The sequence below is a fragment of the Scomber scombrus genome, chromosome 12 (assembly GCF_963691925.1).
Source record: "Scomber scombrus chromosome 12, fScoSco1.1, whole genome shotgun sequence".
Lineage (NCBI taxonomy): Eukaryota > Metazoa > Chordata > Actinopteri > Scombriformes > Scombridae > Scomber > Scomber scombrus.
Genome location: NC_084981.1, coordinates 28,997,869 through 29,018,259, shown reverse-complemented (window position 1 = coordinate 29,018,259; position 20,391 = coordinate 28,997,869). Strand labels below are relative to the sequence as shown.

Genomic DNA, 20,391 nt, shown 5'->3' with positions numbered 1-20,391 from the left:
CATAACAAAAAAAAGAGAGAGAGAGAAGGGAGAACTGTCTACTAGTGTTTAAGAACCTAAAGTAGCCTCAGAGCTTCCACATAGGCCACTAATACATCCTAAATGGCCATTAGAACATCCAAAAGGACCCACAGAACATTGTAAATGGCCACTAGAACATCCCAAAGGACCTCTGGCACATCTTAAATTAAAGGACCCTTAATGACACAACCTCTAGAACATCCTAAATGACCATTAAAACATCCCAAAGGACCCACAGAACATCCATAATAGTCACCAGAACATCTGAGAGGACCTTTAGAACATCCTAAATTAAAGGACCCTTAATGAAACAACCTCTAGAACATCGTATATGGCCACTAAAACATCCCAAAGGACCCACAGAACATCCTAAATGGCCACAAGAACAACTGAAAAGGACCTGTAGAACATTCTAAATTAAAGGACCCTTAATGAAACAACATCTAGAACATCGTATATGGCCACTAAAACATCCCAAAGGACCCACAGAACATCCTAAATGGCCACTAAAGCATCCTAAATGGTCACCAGAACATCTGAAATGTCCCCTAGAACCTCCTCAAGGTCCACTAGAACATGAAAGTACCTCTAGAACAATCTCAACAGGCACTAAAACATCTACAACCTTTTAAAGGAGCTTCCTCAGGAGCCACAGAATCGACTAAAGGACCTTTATAACCTCTTCAATGACCACTAGAACCTCCTACAGGAACATTAGAACCTCCTCAGACAGAAACTACATCTTAAAGTACCAGCAGAACCTCCTAAAAGACGGAAAACCCTCCACCAAAAACCTTTAGAGCATCTCAGAGTATACTTCAAACCTCTTGAAGCCACAGACTCTCACAGCCTGGGGGTCAAACCTGTGACATTTGAGTTACAGGACAAAGAAAGAGAGAGACCTGCTGTGAGACTTACAGACACTTACTGAGACGCTGCAGTGAACCGGCGGCTCTGCTCCTGCTGTGTCAGGGTTTTTTGTTGTGGTTGCCGTGGCAGCCGATCAGGGATTCTCCGGCTGTGAATTAATTGGATCAGCTGGCAGGTAATCAGGTCACATGGTGTGTAAGTTATGTAACGACACACAGTTCAGAGCAGACACACAGGGAGGTATTTAACCCTCCTGGTGTCCTCGAGTCAGGGAAGGAAGGGAGGAAGAAGGAAGGGAGGGAGGAAGGAAGGGAGGGAGGGAGGAAGGAAAAAGGATGGAAAGGAGGGAGGGAGGGAGAAAAGAAAAGAGGAAGGGAGGAAGGAAGGAAAGAAGGACAGAGGAAAGAAGGAAGAGAGGAAGGTAGGAGGGAGGGAGGGAGGGAGGGAGGGAGGGAGGGAGAAAGGAAAAGAGGAAGGGAGGAAAGAATGACAGAGGAAAGAAGGAAGGGAGGAAGGTAGGAGGGAGGGAGAAAGGAAAAGAGGAAGGGAGGAAGGAAGGAAAGAAGGACAGAGGATAGAAGGAAGGGAGGAAGGTAGGAGGGAGGGAGAGAGAAAGGAAAAGAGGAAGGGAGGAAAGAGAGCGGAAGGAAAGAAAGAGAGAAGGAGGGAGGGAGGAAGGAAAGACAGAAGGAAGGAAGGGAGGAAAGAAGGAAGGAAAGGAGGAAGAAGGAAGGAAAGGAAGAAGGGAGGGAGAAAGGAAAGAGGTACATTATCAATATCTCCTCCACAGTCGCCATGTTTGTTTTTGAGTTTGTTGTTGTCATAAACTTTTGACTCTGTTCTGCCCCCTGGTGGATGTATTGGTTAACATCCATGCCAACATAAAGGACGTATGGAAGTATGTGAGCAGTGACGGTAACATCGTTTGAAAAGGACGTAAACATTTTCGTATGTACGTTGAGCATAAATGGGCCTTTACCAGGTGAAATATGATCATAAACTAACAGGAAGTGAAATATATTCTTACAGCTTTGATCCTAAAGATCCCCTTCAGATATGTTGTACAATATATATAAAATACTAATAAAAAGAAGAAAAACAAGAACAGTGACACACAGACTGCACCATTTTTATTAGGTTATTTTTTTTTGTGCACAAAAAAAGTACTGATACATGACATCAATCTGACAGAACAGCAGGTTAAATTCACTCTTATATTAAGCAGAGTGACTGGACTCAAACCTGAGTTTCTCTACGAACAAAGAAACTCCAATATGTCTTCATTCATCCAGCTTAAATATTATGTTAAATCATCAAAGTTAGACATTAAACAGCTCTATGAAGAATCCATTAAGAATCTCTTCAGGGTGTGTTTGATTCGTTGGTCAGAAGCGAGTCCCGAAGCCAGAGAGCTCCAGCTTGTCGATGGATCTCTCGTTGGTGAAGGAAGCTCTGGTGATACGACTGCTCGGACTTCCTTCTTTACTCAGCCAAACCTTCCTGAGGAGGACAAAGAACATTCAGCAGGTTTTATATTCAAACCACCATTGAGAACAGTTGAGCTAAACATATTCTTAATTAAAGCGATGATATTCAAGTTCAGGACAAGACCTATGTACATTAAGGGATACTTTTGGGCAAGTTTCAACTAAACAATATAAGAAAAAACAAACATAATGAAGCTTTGAGATTATATAGATTATCTAAAGCTCTGAGAAATACCTGTATATCCAACTAATGCTGCATTTACACTATTAGGCAACGTTCACACTGCAGGCCTTAATGCTCAAATCCGATTTTTTGTTTGGCTGTTCATATTACACTTGTAAAATGTGGCCTGTCTGCGGACTGCGATGTGAACAGCTCACGCTCCTGAAGTGACCCGCATGCTCAGCTGATCATTAATGACGTCATGCACAGAACGGTGTTTACGGAAGCGAACATGGCAACAGCAACAGCCGGTGAAGTTACAGGTAGTCTCATTTATGGTCTAATGTTAAAAACAGTGTGTGGTGGCAGCCGGCAAATTTGTGAGCAGGTGATGATAAAAAGGAGGAAGAGGAGAAAGAAAATGAATACTTTAATGATGTCTTTATGCGGAGCTGTGATGTGTGTTGCTCTAGAATAACTTCATAGCCCCATTAAATGCGACCTGACTGTTTAGATTGCAATCGCATTCAAAAAAATCTGATATGTATCCGATTCAGTACCACATTTGAAAGTGGCCTGATTTGGAAATGTCAGATTCAATGCAACTTGTGCTGTTCACATTGTCAGAAACAAATCAGATATGGGTCAAATTTGAGCGAACAAATCGGATTCAGGTCACTTTTAACTGCAGTGTGAACGTAGCCTTAGACAAGAATGCTGTAGATGTATTGTGCCACATGCCTCCAATGAAAATGTTGAAAATGTTGTGCTGGCCTGCGTAGTCTGTGTCATTTATGTCACATTCTGTTTCCAGGCCGTTCAGTAATTTCCAACACTGATCAACCTTTGTTAAGAGTTGATAATGTGTCCTCTTCCTCTGCACCCATCTGTAGCAGAGTACCACATGGCTTCATATCAGGCCTTATTTTGTTTTTCCCTGCATAGTCTTCCTTTGGGGTCCAATTTCAGAAAATATAATCCTACCGTTGTTATGCCGACAACACCCTGCTGTACATCAAACTGAATCTTTGTGATCCATGCATTGTTAACTCTCCTAAAACTGCATTAAATATGTTAAATCCTGGATGGCAACAACAAAAAAAAGAATACAATTGAGGTTCTGATCTTCAGCCCAGTTGACAACATGATGAATAATTGAATAATCTGTTGTCATAAATATATATATTATGGAAACATTTGCCACTGATGATTAGATCGCCCCCGCTCAGTCATGCCTGAGCACACTCTGGCTTATCTCTGCTGTTTCTGTTCTAATTTTATCTGATTTTCTATATTATTTATGTCTGTATTGTTGTTGTTGTTTTGATCCAGTGTTTTTTGTTTGATTGTAACCATCAATAAAATAATCCCATAACTTTAATCTCTCTGTTAAGCACTTTGGTCAGCATCTGGTGTTTTTAAAAAAAATGTGCTCTATAAATAAATTGACTTGACTTGGTTTGCAGATGTTCATTGTATCAGCAGAGCAATAAAGATTTGGTCCTGAATGACCTGATGAAAGTTGTAAACCAATAAATACTCAAGTGGAAAGTTTGACACTGTGGGTGTGATAATTCATGATTTTGCATGATTGTAGCTGTAATACTGATAAAGTCACACGACATATTTTGAGACTTTACATTCTTCAATTATCCAAATGTTGTCCGTCCAAAGTTTTGTTTTGTTTTTTTAAACAATAGGGCATAGTTAACTATATTTGACCATGGGAAGCTCTTCACTCCATATACACATACATATATACCTGTATATCTACATACACATATCTACATATATCCTCATTCATGCATACATAAAACAAAATCAAACAGAAACTTACTTATACATTGTTTCTTATTGATGTCCATATCTACATCCTATCATGTCTAATGCATAAATCCGTTAATCTTGTCAACATCTCTTCAAACATATTGTCAAGTCAATTAAAATCTGATCTGACTGGTTTGATGTATTCATTCCACTTGGTCCAAATCAGGTAAAATCTTTCTTTTTGGAACCTGAGGGTAAATGACTCACTCCATAATATAAATTTCATGTATTATTTCTATCCACTCTTTAATACTTCATGATTTATCCTAAATTTCTCAGACTGTCGGCATCTTGCATCACGCTGTCTTTTTAGTCTCCAAAGCTCCGAACTGGTTGTCAGTGGACGGGTGTCTCACAGTGAGATCTAGCAGCACTGTTTTGGATTAACGCCAAAAGATTTCACCACTTTTATTTACATCTCAAAATCACAAAGCAGCTGATCTGGAGAGATAAATGAATGTTGCTGAATCTGAAAAAATGAAAAAAAATGGACGTAACATCCGTGACGTCACCCATTGGTTTGTGGACTGCTGCTCGGAGGCCAATAGTATCGGATCTGAGCAGCGCCATCTTGAAAATTTCAGGTGCATGCTGGGAAAAATAAAAACAGGGATTCTACTTATATGGGCATCAGGAGGAGCATGAGGCGCCCTCCTGAACCTGTGAACCAATCAACCTGTCAATGACGACGTAGCCACGCCCTAATGCATACCCTGCTTTATCGTCACATATAAAATCAGGGAGGCCAAAATGTCCCAAATGAACATCATACTGCATTGAAGAAGGCTTTAAACTAGCGATTGAGACCATAAACACATTTTGAAAACGTTTACTGAGGTTAGAAATCAAGTGAGAAGTTGGTGAATTCTCCATTGACTTGTATAGAGACGGAAGTCCTTTTGACACCAAAACGGTCGCCCCCTGGTGGCCTTTTGATAGAATGCAGTTTTAAGTTACTTCCGCGTTGGCCTCATTTCAGAGGACCGGAACTCCCCGCCTGATTTGGATCTATTGCTTTTGGATAGTTAAACACACTATCAGCACATGGACTGAATGAAGAGCTGGACTTCAGCTGTTTCCTCACAAGCTATAAAATTAACTGTTATTATTTAGTTTTGATACAATTGGTTGGAAATTAAACTGGAATTTGATGTTTTGTTTTTTCTCTTGGCTCGATCGATTTGTTTGGATTTATCACAATTTGTTCTGAGTCTCCTCTCGTTTCAGATAACTTTACTTTCTGCTTTTGTGTGTTTGCCGACTTTGTGATTGTCTTCGCTGCCCCTGATTGGCTACACCTGTGTTTTGCACTTTATATATAAGAACACCTTGGTAGTACCTTGGGTTGGACCTCCTTTTGCCTTTGTGGTATTATAGATTCAACAAGGTGCTAGAAACATTTCTCAGATATTTTGGTCCATATAGACATGAGAGCATCACACAGCTGCAGATCCATGATGCTAATCTTACGTTCCATCACATCCCAAAGGAGATCTATTGGATTGAGATCTGGTGACTGTGGAGGTCATTTGAGTCCAGTGAACTCATTGTCGTGTTCAAGAAACTAGTTTGAAATGATTTGAGGTTTGTAATGTGGTGCATTATCCTGCTGGAAGTAGCCATCCGAAGATCATTAAGGGATGGACATGGTCAGCAACTATACTCAGGTAGACTGTGGTAGTTTAAATGATGCTCAATTGGTACTAAGAGGCCCAAAGTGTGCCATAACTCACATTCCAGCCTTTTTTTTCACTCTTGTGTTAGTCTCAGTGTGTTTTTTGTGAACTTTGCTCATTTTTTTGCACTCTGCCTTCTGCTTTAGCCATCTCTGGATTAGTTTGTTCTGCCTGCCTGTTACCGATCTGTTTTGGATTAAAGAACTATGTTTTTTGTGAACTGATCTGTCTCGAGTCGTGCATTTGAGTCCAAACCGTGTTCCAGTCATTACAGGATTTTAACCAGATGGTGCCATAATGTGCAAAACAAAAAGGCACGAATAGCAGAGCAGTTGGACCCAAATGCAGAGACTTCAGGCTGATAGAGGCTAAAGAAAAGAGCTTTATTCAAGGGTTGAGAACATAGACAGTATATAAGAAATGGCGTAATGTCCATGACGTCACCCATTGGTTTGTGGACTGCTGCTCGGAGGCCAATAGTATCGGATCTGAGCAGCGCCATCTTGAACATTTCAGGTGCATGCTGGGAAAAATAAAAACACGGATTCTACTTATATGGGCATCAGGAGGCGCGTGACGTAGCCACGCCCTAATGCATACCCTGCTTTATCGTCACATATAAAATCAGGGAGGCCAAAATGTCCCAAATGAACATCAAACTGCATTGAAGAAGGCTTTAAACTAGCGATTGAGACCGTAAACACATTTTGAAAACGTTTACTGAGGTTAGAAATCAAGTGAGAAGTTGGTGAATTCTCCATTGACTTGTATAGAGACGGAAGTCCTTTTGACACCAAAACAGTCGCCCCCTGGTGGCCTGTTGATAGAATGCAGTTTTAAGTTACTTCCACGTTGGCCTCATTTCAGAGGACCGGAACTCCCCTCCTGGTTGAGAAGCAAAAACGATCGCAGTACAAGACTTGAACAAAGCAGAGTTAACTGAACCAAAACAGATGATCCAACAGATGATCAAGCATGTGAGAAAATCAACTTATGCAGGACATCACAGGAAGTAAAAGTAACAGAAACACAAAGAGAAAACATTTCAAAATAAAATGGGAACTAAACACAAACAGAAAGTTCAGGCAGGCTGTGACACAGATGATGGCTTCACTATATGATGTAGTTAACGTACAGTAGGCCTCGTTTGATGTCTGGAAAAGTATAAAAAAGTGGGTTTTCAACTTATTATCCCTGTTTGGCTCCTGATGGCATTAAAGCTGCACAATGGTGTTTGAATAATGAAGAAATTGATGAAATGAGCGAGTCTCTGCTTCAAGCCTCATTGCCAGTGGGACAAAAATGTAGACAAAAACAAATTAAAAACACACACAACCAGCCAGTCAGGGGTCAAGCCTGCATCTGGACGAGCAGAGGGCATGATGGAAAATACAAACATTCCTTCGGCTATATTTAACCCTGAGAAACTTTCTGTTTTACTACCGACGAAAATGACAGAGTGTTTTTATGACTATGTGATGATTCTGATCTTATGTTGGTCTGAGTGTGTAGATGTGTGTGTGTGTGTGTGTGTGTGTGTGTGTGTGTGTGTGTGTGTGTGTGTGTGTGTGTGTGTGTGTGTGTGTGTGTGTGTGTGTGTGTGTGTAGATTAAAAGAGATTGCAGAGGATCAGGGTCATGTCCACGTATCTGCACTGAAGCTCAGGCAGAAAGAGCGAGCGAGCAACAGAAAACCAGAGTAGGAGATGGAGAGAGAGAGAGAGAGAGAGAGAGAGAGAGAGAGAGAGAGGGAGAGAGAGAGAGAGAGAGAGAGAGAGAGACAGAGAGAGAGAGAGAGAGGCAGACAGAGAGAGAGAGAGAGAGAGAGAGAGAGAGAGAGAGAGAGAGAGAGAGAGAGAGAGAAAGAGATCAGCTGTCCTACTTTCTCTTTTTTGGCTAAAAAATGTCTCCATCCACGGTAGACTGATGTGCCGCATGACCTACTACTCTACTGTATGCACACACACACATGCACACACACACACACACACACACACACACACACACACACACACACACACACACACACACGACACACACACACACACACACACACACACACACACACACACACACACACACACACACAGCTTAGTGTTAAGACTCCAGCAGCTGGATGTTAGTAGGTTTGTAATCTGCTGCCATTTTCCTCTAAAACAGCAACACTGATCCCAAACACACACACACACACACAAACCACACACACACACAACACACACACACACACACACACACACACACACACACACACACACAAACACACACACACACACACACACACACACACACACACACACACACACACACACACACACACACACACACACACACACACACACACACACACACACACATTTTCTAACTTGGGTCTTGTTTTGTTCATCATTTCCAACACTAATATCAACACCATACTCACTAAATTATGACTTTAAATCTGGAAACTTTTCTTTAAAAAGAGAAGAAGCACAAGCAGTAAGATGCTCAGTAGCGTCTGACTTACACAGAACTACACTGTAAAAAAATAAATAAAAATGTCCTGTTGTTTTTACAGAAAATAAATGACAGGTGTGGTTACCAGAATAATTCCGTAAAAAATACAGTACATATGTAAACAACTTTACAGAACAACTTGTACATTTTACATCTTAAAAGTGTAGTAATTCACAAGAAATACAGTTTAAAGTTGTAGATTATACAGTCCTTTACTGCTAATTTAACAGGAAATGCAAAATTTCATGCAGATTTTGCTTATTGTACATTGAATACCAGTAAAATATACAAGTTGTTATGTAAAGTTGTTTACATTTGTACTGTATTTTTTACAGAATTATTCTGGTAAACACAGCTGCCAGTTTTTTTTTTCTGTAAAAACAACTGAATTGTAACTGAAACTGTACTCTCAGAGACTGAAAACATGATCGCTGGTATTAGTCTTTGTTTCCGTTTCTAAACAAACCAAACATGACCAAACTCTTCTTAATAAAGGAACATGTGACCCAGAGCAGCAGTGTGACTAACCAACATGTTTTTGATACACACATAATACTTCCATCCTTTAATGATGATTTCTCCAACCATACGAACTTATTTTAACCCAAAATTATTATATTTTCCTAAACCAGTGTTTTCACATAATATTTATTTTGCAGCAGTTTATTTCTAGCAGCCTTTGAAGGCACAGAGAGATGATGTTGTCCTCTTCTTTCTCTTGTTTTTTATTGTGCTCGGGCTGAACTAACATGTTGATAGATGTGTCCTGTCCCTGCTAAATAATACATCTTAAATAAATAAATATATATACAGTTCTCTCTCTCTCTTTCTCTTTCTCTCTCTTCTCTTTCTCTCTCTCTCTCTCTCTCTGTCTCTCTCTCTCTCTCTCTCTCTTTCCTCTCTCTCTCTCTCTCTCTCTCTCTCTCTCTCTCTCTCTCTCTCTCTCTGTCTCTCTCTCTCTCTCTCTGTCTCTCTCTCTCTCTCTGTCTCTCTGTCTCTCTCTCTCTTCTCTCTCTCTCTCTCTCTCTGTTTCTCTCTCTCCTCTCTCTCTCTGTCTAATCCTACTCATGTGAACATCAGACACCAGTTACATCTCTTTTCGCCCATTCCCTCTCTTTTATCCTTCCTCGTGGTTTTTCACACCTCAACAAGAGAAATTATAGTGTCTTCTTTTTTCTCCCCCCCTCTCTTCTTCAGTTTGTTCTTATTTCCAGGCTGCTCGGCTCTCTGAGAATTTATTTTTCCTCAGAGGAAAAAGTAGAAACCACCCACTCGCTCAGCTCCCACCATCTTTCTCTCTCTCTCATCCTTCCTGTATAAACATTTCTCCTTTAACCCTCTTCCCTCTCTTTCATTCTTCTCTACTTTCTGCCATCCTCCTCCTCAGTCTCTCTCTCTCTCTCTCTCTCTCTCTCTCTCAGTCTCTCTCTCTCTCTCTCTCTCTCTCTCTCTCTCTCTCTTTCTCTAAGTTTCCTCCTCTCCACTATCCATTATCTCCTTCCTCCCCTCTCTCCGTGCCCAGAGGAACAGCTGCTTCCTCTTTCCCAGGGCCGACAGGAAGTGAGGTCGCGGTGAAAGTGGAGTCGACGGAAAAGATCTCTGAGAGAATGGACGGAAACACTAGAAAGAGTGAAGTTTAATCTCTTCAATGAAAGTCACGGTCAGGTTAAGTGTGCCAAAAATCTCAATCCAACTGTCCTCATGTACATATAAGACACTTGTTAAATGTAGTTTTAACCTTCATGTCGTCCTCCCGGGTCAAATTGACCCCGTCTGTTTTGACTGTTCCTCCCTCCCTCCTTCTTTCCTTCCCTCCTTCCTTCCTTCCTTTCATTCCTCCCTTCCTCTTCCTCTCTTTCTTTCCTCCCCCTACCTTCCTCCCTTCCTCTTTTCCTTTCTCCCTCCCATCCTCCCTCCGTCCTTCTTTCCTCCCTCCCTCCTACCTTCCTTCCTCCCTTCTTTCCTTTCCTCCCTCCTTTCTTTCTGTCTTCCTTCCTCCCTCCTTTCCTTCCTTCCTTCCTTCCTTCCTCACTCCCTCCTTTCCTTTCTTCTTCCTCCCTTCCTTCCTTCTTCCTCCCTTCCTTCCTTCCTTTCCTTCCTCCCTTCCTTCTTTTCTTTCCTCCTTTCCTTACTCCCTCCTTTCCTTCCTTTCTTCCTCCCTTCCATCCTTCCTTCCTTGACTCGAGGACAACAGGAGGGTTAATTAAATGTACATTTTCTCAAATATCTCCATCTCTCCATTTTCTGTAATAAAAAGGGTTCAATGCCTCTTTTTCAAATCAGCTTCAGATTGTTTGAATTGACGCAGCTCCAGTTCTGTTAACCCCACCCGTCTGGTGCTGCAGGGAGTCAAAAACAAACACAAGAAAGCGCCATGGGTCAAGTGTGAGTGTGTGTGTGTGTGTGTGTGTGTGTGTGTGTGTGTGTGTGTGTGTGTGTGTGTGTGTGTGTGTGTATATGTGTGGTGTGTGTGTGTGTGTGTGTGTGTGTGTGTGTGTGTGTGTGTGTGTGTGTGTGTGTGTGTGTGTGTGTGTGTGATCCCTGGTGGCAGTGATGTCATCCAAAAGGAGACACATCCACACCCTGGTGACATCACTGCCCGCTGCACAGAAAGACAAACTGAGCTTTTCTGGCTTCAGTTTCACGATTGATTATCAGTTATTACAGAAAGAGGACAGCGAGGAGCAGGAGGAGGAGTTCATGTAACAAATGAACTCAATGGTATTCAGGTCATTAAGAAAAAAGGTATTTTCTCACAAGCATTTGGACTGAAAGCAAGATGATGTTTAGATATTATAATAAAGTGACAGTATATATGATTTATTAAGTTACTCTAACAGTATAAATTGTATCAGGACTAAGTAGAAGTATAAGAGATTTAATGCAAAGAGGCCTCGTTTATCACTAAAATCATTAGTAAGCACAGTCGTTCCTTAAAGGATTCATGAGATGAATAAAGGAAAACGTAAGATGATGATACTTTCTGCCTTTATTGGACAGCTATTGCACAGAGGCCACCAGGAAATAAGGGGAAAGAGAGAGAGAAGAGAGAGAGAGAGAAATGGGTTTGACTTGCAACAAAAGTCACTTGCCAGACTTAAATCACAGAAGTTGACTTCATGCCACTACTGTAGCTTTAAATGTATATTCTGCAAAAAAGAGGGGAGACTTTCTTAGCTAACACCAGCTAACTCGAAAAAAAGAAGAAAGTGGATTTCATAGTTAAACACAGGTTTGAAAGCGCTTATTTGGAGAAACTGGAATTAAGCACCTTGGAGCCCACTAGCCACTAAATTCTGTCATCATCACTGTTCTGTTTGGTGGAGATGAGAGGTTTTCACTGAGTGACCACCTGATCGCTGCACAGCTGGTTTGTTCCCTCTTACCACAATATTGCCCTTTTATTCCTCTTTCTGAGCTGACTGTGCTGTAAACTATGACCTGCAGGAACCAGGGATAAGTTGAAGTCCTGAGCTAGCTAGCTGACCACTCTGTACCGCCACACTGAACATCATACTGATTGCTTTTCCTTCCTCTTTGAGGTCATGACAACATAAAACATGGATTATTTTCTCTCATTGAGCCTAAATGTGATGTTTTAACAGCCTCTACAGACTCATTCACACCTCATTAGTTCTAAACTTTTATTAAAAACATGTTAGAGACCTCATTCTGTTTCTTGTACAAGATGAAAAAATTAACCTGTATCTATAGCAACCATAGAACAATCTGATGACCTCATACAAGTGCTAAAGATTGCCCAGAAAGTTAAATGGGTTCAATAGATTTAGTTTTTGACCAGATATCATGACACAAAGTGGCCTCTACCAAAGGATTGAACGGACCTACAAAGGGTTAACATCATCCATGAGAACAACTTAAGTCCATCTAAAGCCAGCTGATTCAGCAGCTTCATCCCCAAAAGTCCCCAAAGGAAGCAAGGAAGAAAGGAAGGATTGAATGAAGGTAGGAAGGAAGGAAGGAAGGAATGAAGGAAGGAAGGTAGGAAGGAAGGAAGGAAGGTAGCAATGAAGGAAGGAAGGAAGGAAGGATGGAAGAAAGGAAGGAAGGATGGAAGGAAGAAAGGAAGGAAGGATGGATGGAAGGAAGGAAGGACGAGAAGGAAAGATGGAAGGGAAGGTAGGAAGAAAGGAAGGAAGGTAGGAAGAAAGGAAGGAAGGAAAGAAGGAAGGAAGTTATTCTTCGTTTATACACTAAAGCACAAACCTGTATCTATAGCAACGATAACACAATCTGATGGTCTGTCTGTGCTAAAGATTGACCTAAAAGTTAAATGGGTTCAATAGATTTAGTTTTAGAGCAGATATCATGACACAAAGGGGTTAAAACATCATCCATGAGAACAACTTAAGTCCATCTAAAGCCAGCTGATTCAGCAGCTTCATCCCCAAAGTCATAAATATTGTTGTGTTGGACTGATTGATACAGATAGTGATGAGTGTCAGTGTGTCCATGTTTATCTATGAAGCTTGGATTGATGTCCCTAAAAAAGTTCTCTGTACATTTCATTGGTTGCTTCACTATCCTCGAGCTCTTTTCTGTTTGCTTATGTTCCTTGTAGACTCTTTTTCTGCTGAGCTTGGTTGTTTATAACAATGGAATAAAGCATCCTTAATTTAGGCTTGTGACAGCAGTAATGTATCTCGTGTAATTGCCTCTTCTCTCTCTCTCTCTCTCTCTCTCTCTCTCTCTCTCTCTCTCTCCCTCTTCTCTCTCTCTCTCTCTCTCTCTCTCTCGTCTCCTCTCTCTCTCTCTCTCTCTCTCTCTCTCTCTCTCTCTCTCTCCCTCTCTCTCTCTCTCTCTCTCTCTCTCTCTCTCTCCTTCTCTCTCTCCTGTTTATGTGCACAGACCTGCTAGCAGAAAGTCAGTCTGTCATTAAAAAGTGTTTTGTGAATCCAAAAATGTTTTTTAAAAAATACATCAGGAGTACGAGCCTGAGTCCTGTAGTTTTCCTGGTATGCAGCCTATTTATTGAAGTGGTTGTTCTCTCTATAATTTCAGATTTTTTGGCTAATCTTTACATTTTCTGTGTACGATATGTGACAGTTTTCTGGCCTCTGAGATGTAGTGTATGTACTGTACATGAAATCCTGTAAGAAAGAATAAATATATTGTTGATCCTTGATTCTTAAAATACTCACAACTGGGGGAAGAAGGAAGGAAAGGAGGAAGGGAGGAAGGAAGGAGGAAGGAAAGGAGGGAGGGAGGAAGGAAGGAGGAAGGAAAGGAGGGAGGAAGGAAGGAAGGATGAAGGAAAGGAGTGAGGAAGGCAGGAAGGAAGAAGGAAGGAAAGGAGGGAGGAAGGAAGGAAGGAAAGGAGGGAAGAAGGAAGGGAGGAAGGAAGGAAGGACGGATGAAAGAGGGAAAGAAGGAAGGAAGAGGAAGGAAGGAAGGAAGGAAAGAAGGACAGAGGAAAGAAGGAATGGAGGAAGGAAAGGAAGGAAGCAAGAAAGGGGGATGGAGGAAGGAAAGAATGAAGGGAGGAAAGAGAGAGAGAAGGAGGGAGGGAGGAAGGACAGACAGACGGAAGGAAGGAACGAAGGAAGGAAGGGAGGGAGGAAAGAAAGGAGGGAAGGAAGGAAGGGGGGTGGAGGAAGGAAAGAAGGACAGAGGAAAGAAGGAAGGAAGGAAGAAAGGGGGTGGAGGAAGGAAAGAAGGAAGGGAGGAAAGAGAGAGGAAGGAAAGAAAGAGAGAAGGAGGGAGGAAGGACAGACAGACAGAAGAAAGGGAGGAAAGAAGGAAGGAAGGAAGAAAGGGAGGAAAGAAGGATCAGTCAATTTGACCCGGGAGGACGACACAAAGGTTAATATCGACGGAGTTCTGCTGGAGAAACCTAACTCACTATTTTATAACACCAAAAATAAAATCTAGGCAACTCGCTATGCAACAAAGCTGCTGGAGACTATGTGGGAGTTTGGAAGCAGACCATCCACACATCTTCTGGAACTGTACAACAATGAGGACATACTGGAAAAATGTTAATTTAGTTGTAAAAAATGTCTCAGGATATGAAATCCAGAATACTTGTCCAGTGATGTTTGAAACAGTGGTTGGAAAATGTCCAGGAAATCTTTGTTAGGTATTGCAAGACTATACTTAGTTGTTAAGTCATTCCTTCAAAGATGTTCTCTGTATTAACCCTCCTGTTGTCCTCGAGTCAAGGAAGGAAGGGAGGAAGAAGGAAGGAAGGAAGGAAGGAAGGAAGGAAGGAAGGAAGGAAGGAAGGAAAGAAGGAATGAAGGAAGGAAGAGAGGGTTCTGCTGACTGGTCCTTTAAGTGTGTAGGTGGACCTGTGTTTGGTGTCATATCCCATTCAGTCTGTTTTATTTCCTTTAAACCACTTCTTAAAAATATAAATAAACATAGGTTTAAGTTTGGATTTTTGTCGTGAACAAATGTGTTTATGTTGTTGGTATTGATATATTTAATATATTAGTTTAATTACTCTTCTTTGTGTATTTTACATCACATTTTTTAACAGTTCCAGTGTCAGAAAACCTGCACAGACTGCAGCTATCTGTGTGTGACGTCACTGAGCTGAAGCACAAACTGGACTGTGAAGGTAAAGAGTGCCATCTGGTGGCCGAAAAAACAGTATTACAACATCCCCGTCCAAAAAACAGGCTGCAGAATATAAAATGCTCCTTATTAGACCCTTTTTTCAAACTATGGGGGGAAAAAAAACCAAGGAAGAGAAACAGAGGGATCCGAAATACGTGTGTGAATATAATATCACACACGGAGGGAGGGAAGGAATGAAGGAGGGAGGGAGGAAGGAAAGGAAGGAAGGAAGGAATGAGGGAAGGAAAGAAGGAGGGAGGGAGGGAGGAGGGAAGGACAGAAGGAAGGAATGAGGGAGGGAGGGAGGAAGGAAGGAAGGGAGGATGGAGGGAGGAAGGAAAGGGAGGAAGGAAAGGAAGGAAAGGAGGGAAAAGGGAAGGGAGGAAAGGAAAGAAGGAAGGGAGGGAGGAAGGAAAGGAAGGAAGGAAGGATGGAGGAAAGAAGGACAGAGGGAGGGAGGGAGGGAGAAAGGAAAAGAGGAAGGAAGGAAAGGAAGAAGGACAGAGGAAAGAAGGAAGGGAGGAAGGTAGGGGGGAGGAAAGAAGGAAGGGAGGAAGGTAGGGGGGGAGGAAAGAAAGAGAGAAGGAGGGAGGGAGGAAAGGAAGGAGGGAAGGACGGAGGGATGGAATGAAGGAGGGAGGGAGGAAGGAAAGGAAGGAAGGAAGGAATGAGGGAAGGAAAGGAGGGATGGAGGAAGGAAGGAAGGAAGGAAGGAAGGAAGGGAGGATATAGGGAGGAAGGAAAGGAAGGAAGGGAGGAAGTAAAGGAGGGAAAAGGGAAGGGAGGAAAGGAAAGAAGGAAGGGAGGAAGGAAAGGAAGGAAGGAAGGATGGAGGAAAGAAGGAAAGAGGGAGGGAGGGAGAAAGGAAAAGAGGAAGGAAGGAAAGAAGGAAGGAAGGAAGGAAGGAGGGAAGGAATGAAGGAGGGAGGGAGGGAGGAAGGACAGACGGAAGGAAGGAAGGGAGGAAAGAAGGTTTCAATTTGACCCGGGAGGACGACACACAAAGGTTAATGCTGGCAAGGAAATTAATCATGGTGAAGTGGGTAGGAGACGACCCTCCCTCTGTTCTTATATGGAAGTCTCTGATATCCGAGGTCGTGACTCTTGAAAAATTGGGACATTACATCAATTCATACTTTTCAGCAGAAATGGAAGAGACCACTGGAACATGTTGGAGTTACATATCTGACCCGTGTATGTGTTTCACTAGATTGACTTTCATATTGTTTGAGTGCTGTGCTTCTCTCTTTTCTATTAACTTGCAAAAATTGTAATTTTGTAATTTCATTTCTGTATGCCTTTCGCAAAATTGAATACAAGTTAAAAAATAAAAAGAAGAAAGAAATACATGTGTGTTCAGAATAGACAGAAATAGCTAAATATAAAATAATCCCAGTGTGTACTCACATCTCCGCCACCTTGTCAGCAGGACCCTGAACCTGTCCCACCACCGTCCCACTGTGGGTGTTCTTCACCCAGCCGACCAGACCGAGCTGCAGACCTTCCTTCTCTGTGTACTGGAAGGGAGAGAAGATACAATAAAGTTAACTTTACATTACAATATGTGGCGAGACTTTTTTTGTTGTTGACACTTTTACTTTTATTCCGATTGTGATTGTTCTTATCAAGTTCGGTTGTGCTGTATGTTGAGATGATGTTTGTTATGTTACTGTTTATTTATTTATACTGTAACTGCAAACCAAATTTCCCCTTGAGGGACAATAAAGCTCTGAACTAAACTGAAGAGTAAACAATAAAAACAGCAGAAAATCTCACTGATCGAGCACTACAGAGTACACAGTTGTCTAATTGGGATATGTAGAGAGTTACTGAGTCGTGTGGATAACTTTCAATCAATCAATCAATCTTTATTTGTATAGCGCCAAATCACAACAAAGTTATCTCAAGGCACTTTACACATAGAGCAGGTCTAAACCGAACTCTTTCCTCATTCCCACATGAGCAGCACTTGGCGACAGTGGCAAGAATTTACTCCCTTTTAACGGGAAGAAACCTCAGAACTAGAACCAGACTCAAAGTGGGAGAACATCTGCCTCGACTGGTTGGGGTAGAGAGGAGAGAGAGGAAGGAGAGGAAGGAGAGGAGAGAGAGGAAGGAGAGGAAGGAGAGGAGAGAGAGAGGAAGGAGAGGAGAGAGAGGAGAGAGGAGAGAGGAGAGAGGAGAGAGAGGAAGGATAGGAGAGAGAGGAGAGAAAGAGGAGGAGAGAGAGGAAGAAGAGGAGAGAGAGAGGAAGGAGAGGAGAGAGAGGAGAGAGAGGAAGAATAGGAGAGAGAAGCACATTGAAAATCAACATTGAAGCTAGTAGGTCCGGGACTGGAATCTGTCATCCGAACTTTGAGTCTTTATCTCATGTTCCAGGTTTGACGTTCTGAGCATTAAAAAAAGCCTCGAGAGCCTTTTGAGGTGAGACAAACTATCTATTAGAGCTATTGTGGACGGACACAAACACGTGCAGACTAAACACACTGATGAGTAAGAAGACTGTGGTTGGAGGAGAACATGTGCAAAAGGTTATAGTGTATAATCTAAACCAGTGTTTACTAACCGAGCTCCTGCAGAGACCGACCACCGCCGGCTCCAACACACCTGATTCTGATTATTAACTTGTTATCAAAGCAGCTGAAGCTTGTCAGCGGTTTTTGATAACGACTTCATTAGAATCAAGTGTGGGAGTAGAGTTGGGCTGATATAAAATACCTCAAATATGCAGGGCAGTAGCTCTACAGCAGGGGCGCCAATCTCATTTTAGTTCAATGGCCACATACAGTCATATTTGATCTGATGTGGGCCAGACCATTGAAACCACTGCATAATAACCTATAAATAACACATAATATATATTATGTATATTGTATGTATGTATATGACTTCACTATAATAAACCATCTATTCACAAATAAAATGAACGGCCTTAGATGCCTTAAGAAAGATTAGATAAATCGTCCCAAACGTACAAAATTGTTGCAGACAGGGTCGTCAGTTTGGGGTTACCCTGGTAACAGATACTGATAAATCAATCAATCAATCAATCTTTATTTATATAGCGCCAAATCACAACAAAGTCATCTCAATGCACTTTACACATAGAGCAGGTCTAAACCGAACTCTTCAGGTTTTAATTTTAAAGAGACCCAACATTCCCACATGAGCAGCACTTAGCGACAGTGGCAAGAAAAAACTCCCTTTTAACAGGAAGAAACCTCAGAACCAGAACCAGACTCAAAGTGGGCGGCCATCTGCCTCGACCGGTTGGGGTAGAAAGGAGAGAGAGGAAGGAGAGGAGAGAGAAGCATATTGAAAATCAACATTGATGATAGAAGGTCCGAGAGAGAGAGAGAGAGAGAGAGAGAGAGAGAGAGAGAGAGAGAGAGAGGAGGAGAGAGGAGCTCAGTGCATCATGGGAGTCCCCCGGCAGTCTATAAACTATAAGCTTTATCAAAAAGGAACGTTTTAAGCCTACTCTTAAACGTAGAGAGGGTGTCTGCTCCCCGGACCGAATCTGGGAGATGGTTCCACAGGAGAGGAGCCTGATAACGGAAAGCTCTGCCTCCCATTCTACTAAAAAGTGTCCTTAAAATCTGAATCATTCTACAAGTCAAATATCTCAAGTTTGACGTCCACAGGAAGATCGAAGACTTGACTGTGAATGGCGAGCAAAAATAAGCAAGAACAGCAGTGTGTTTTATTGAAAAATTGGAAAATTCTGCAATTTTCATACTTTGCAAAGTCATCCAGTGGACCGGAGTGGACCCTTTGGTGGGCCAAATCTGGCCTACAGACCGTATGTTTGACACCTCTGCTCTACAGGAGAAGGGTTGGTGACCACTGTTCAAAGCTGTAGGGATCAGATGGAGGGTCAGGTGACAGCTGCTGGTTTATTATGGGCAGGTCTAACTCAAAAAACCAGGTCGTACAACGTCAAAAGTCAAGTGTTTCCTCAAACAGCTTCACTTGTTCTGTCTTATTATCAGCTTGTCAGTCAACTGTGACGCACTTTGAACTACATTAACCTGTATGGAAGGTGCTCAATAAATAAAGTTTGATTGATTAATTGATTGAAATATATATAACATGAAAATTTGACCCAGCACATCTCTTGTGAGGGGTTGGGGGGGTTTCTGCAGATATTTGACCATCCAACAGTCAGTTCTGACAGAGTATATTCGCCCCTTTAGAGGCGAGAAAAGTTCCTCTAGTGGAAAAACAGTATTAGTGAACAGATATTTAGTTTTGGCAAAGAGAAACTCACCATTCTGAAACAGACTCCTGTCCAAAGTTAAAAACAGAGAGAGAGAGAGAGAGAGAATGTTATTTAAAATATACAATCAGAGAACAGCAAACATTCATTATAAAAACGTTGTTTATTAAAGCTGTTCATGTGTGATTTTATAAAGTTCTAAAGTTTCTTGTTTCCAAATCAAACAGCTGACTGGTTCTTGGCTGCAGGAAGTGAAAGTGAAGCGAGGTCCTTGTTCCTAAATTAAGCAGCAGCGGCTCATTTTACAGCCTCGGCTTGCAGAGCGGTGCAGAAAGGAGGAGAAGAAGAAGGAGAGGGAGGGGAGTGAAAGCATACAGACCCTGAACATGACCGTAGATCTCAAAGTCCACGGACAGCAGTTTGCTTCCTGCTGATTCACCTTCAGACATCCTGAGAGAGAGATAAAAAAAACAAGAAACTGTCCCTTTAACAGAGGAAGAGGAGGGTGAAGAACGAGTGAGTGGGCGCTCTGCCTCTCTTTCACCGCTCTGCACCAACACAGGTTTTATTTTTAAAGGAAAATCTCACCAACACTCTGTGCTGATGGTCTTTGTAGTCCATTAGAACTACAAACACTTTGCTGCTGTTTATTTATTAGCTGACTTCACACGTTTGCATCAATTTAACAAACATTACAATATTAACACTCCTGTTGTCCTCGAGTCAAGGAAGGAAGGAAGGAAGGGATGAAGAAGGAAGGAAGAAAGAAAGGAAGAAGGAAGGAAAAGAGGGAGGAAGGAAGGGAGGAAGAAGGAAGGAAGGGATGAAGAAGGAAGGAAAAGAGGGAGGAAGGAAGGAAGGAGGGAGGCAGGAAGGAAGGATGGAAGAAAGGAAGAAGGAAGGAAGGAAGGAAGGAAGGAAGGAAGGAAGGAAGGAAGGAAGGAAGGAAGGAAGGAAGGAAGGAAGGAAGGAAGGAAGAAAAGAAGCTAGGGGGAGGAAAGAAAGAGAGAAGGAGGGAGTGACGAAAAAAGGAAGAGAGGAAGGAAAGGAAGGAATG

General features: G+C 42.0%; 1 protein-coding gene across 1 annotated transcript; it reads right to left on the bottom strand.

Moving 5' to 3' along the window:
* Positions 1-2,075: 2,075 nt before the first annotated feature.
* On the bottom strand, positions 2,076-19,867 carry LOC133991896 (acylphosphatase-2-like). Its single transcript, XM_062430496.1, has 4 exons — positions 19,714-19,867; positions 19,386-19,402; positions 16,523-16,632; positions 2,076-2,391 (listed from the first exon to the last, which is right to left on the bottom strand). The coding sequence occupies exons 1-4, from the start codon at positions 19,781-19,783 to the stop codon at positions 2,277-2,279; spliced, it is 312 nt and encodes a 103-aa protein (XP_062286480.1). The 5' UTR covers positions 19,784-19,867; the 3' UTR covers positions 2,076-2,276.
* Positions 19,868-20,391: the final 524 nt, after the last annotated feature.

Bases quoted from the DNA above. Each gene is read 5' to 3' on its own strand.
- LOC133991896 (XM_062430496.1), bottom strand. From the start codon at position 19,783: ATGTCTGAAGGTGAATCAGCAGGAAGCAAACTGCTGTCCGTGGACTTT. The intron at 2,392-16,522 runs GTGAGTACACAC...TGTCCTCCTCAG, and splicing joins GCTGACAAGGTGGCGGAGAT to GAAGGTTTGGCTGAGTAAAG.